The sequence below is a fragment of the Manacus vitellinus genome, unplaced genomic scaffold (genome assembly GCF_001715985.3).
Source record: "Manacus vitellinus isolate BGI_N305 unplaced genomic scaffold, ASM171598v3 scaffold_67_pilon, whole genome shotgun sequence".
In the NCBI taxonomy this organism is placed as follows: Eukaryota; Metazoa; Chordata; class Aves; order Passeriformes; family Pipridae; genus Manacus; species Manacus vitellinus.
The window spans coordinates 2,335,750-2,337,554 of NW_021940737.1; the positions used below are offsets into that span (position 1 = coordinate 2,335,750).

The window sequence follows — 1,805 nt, forward strand, 5'->3', positions numbered from 1 at the left end:
CTGGATGTCTCTGTCTCCCTTTTTCCCTGGGATGACTTGAGAACATCACAAGCCACAGCCTTTATTACTCACTTGAGCTTTGCTTAACAAAAAAAAAAAATAATACAGTCCTTGAACTTTCAAAAGGGAATAATAAAGGATTGCCACCCACAGCCAAATTGAAGTGTAAAGTTCATGACTGGGATGTTTTAAACATTTGGAATGTCAAGCAAATCGTGTGTGTGATTTGTACAGTCAACTGTGACAGTCTTCAAACCCTTGATACACCAATTAGAAAAAGCCCACTGTATCTCTTTCCTCATTAGTTAACACAGTGTTTCCTTGAGGAAAAGCAGGATTTTTTGCTCTTTCCTACCTTTAGTTTTGTATTTTCACTTGGGAACTAAAGATTTCTGTTCTCCCAATACAGTAAATATTGTCTAATCATTTTAGTAAAGCTCTAGAGATTTTCAGAAGCGACTGCAAAATAAAAATTACAAATTTGAAACTGTTGTTTACTTTAAGGGTGGCAAGAGATAAAAACATTTTCCTGGTTAGATTAGTGTTAAAAATATGTCATTATCATTATATACAGTGTTTGCAAAATATGGGTTTCTATTTTTCCTTCCTTTCACACAATATTGAACGTGTCTATTTAACATTTCCCTTAAAGGAATTCTTAGCTACAGCCTTAAACTGAGATTTTAATAATTAGCTGAAATGATCTATTCAGAGCATGCTCAACATATTGTTTGATGCACAAACCTCTCCCATTTCTTGTCTCAGCTGTTGGAATTCTTGCCTTTCCATTTCCAACTTTTGCCGACGCTCCTCTTCTGTGCGTCTCTTCTCTTCTTCCATTTTTTGCCTCAGCAGCTCCTCAAAGTTAATTTCCAGTTTCCCAGGTACGAGGGATTCTTGAGAAAATGTTTTAAACATTTCTGGTGATTCATCATCCAGCACCTGCTGGGAATGCAGAGATGAAACCACAGCATTGCTCAGACACTTGTGGGACATAAAAGATTTATGTCACATAAACAGGTGACATATTTTGTGGGCATTCCTCTAATATTGTGGGAGGGAATGGTTTGGAGGGGTTGTATTTGACTTTAGCTACAGTGCTAAAACTTTAATGAAGTATTTTCTGCCCTCTAAATGCACCTTTAGGATCTAAAGCAATTCATTCTTGTTTCCTTCAGACCATCATTAAACTAAGTGTTTAAATGTCATTGCTCTTAACACTGAAGTACACAGAGCTGCCATTTCTTTGGAGCAAACTGAATTAAGTAATATTAGCATTTACAGTAAGGAGAACTGAACAGAATTTTCAGAAGAAACTCATCTTGTGCACAAATAGTTTATAAAAGTCCTGTTGCCGGTTTATTGGTTTATAGAACCCACCAGAAGGGCTTCCTCCTTTCCCTGGCCTTGTCTCTGGCTTCCCAGTAGGGTTAGGCTTAGTTGGCTGTTTAGGAGCAGTTGGTGTATCTTACAGACTAATTCCTAGCATGGTAGGGCTTAGGAAAGGCAGTTTTCATTCCTTCCAAAGCAGAGAATGGAAGAAGTAACATTTTCTCAGACTGAAGTGCAGTACGACTAAAATCTGAAGCTGTGTGCTACCAAAATGGCCAGTGGTGACAGTGTGAGTCCTGCAGGAAGGTTAAAACAACTCCTTGCCAAAGCTTCCACTTGTGTGTGTCTGGGCATGGACCTGGACAAACTTGCTGACAGATTGTCCCAGCAGGAATGTTCTGGAGGTGAATGTGAGCTGAGCTCGGGTCCTGGCCCACAGCTCTGAGCTGATGTGCTTTGGGCTTCATCAGGGC

General features: G+C 39.4%; 1 protein-coding gene across 8 annotated transcripts in view; it reads right to left on the bottom strand.

Annotated features, from left to right (window-relative positions):
- Positions 1 to 1,805, bottom strand: part of NEXN (nexilin F-actin binding protein) — a 14,031-nt gene that overhangs the window by 3,271 nt on the left and 8,955 nt on the right. For 5 of the 8 annotated variants that reach the window (XM_029963996.1, XM_029963993.1, XM_029963990.1 and 2 more), the window contains one exon: positions 745 to 942. In XM_029963996.1, the coding sequence (XP_029819856.1) occupies positions 745 to 942 (198 nt within the window). Of the gene's footprint in view, positions 1 to 744; positions 946 to 1,805 lie in introns of all 8 variants that reach the window. The other 3 variants (XM_029963995.1, XM_029963992.1, XM_029963989.1) reach the window with 1 other exon arrangement.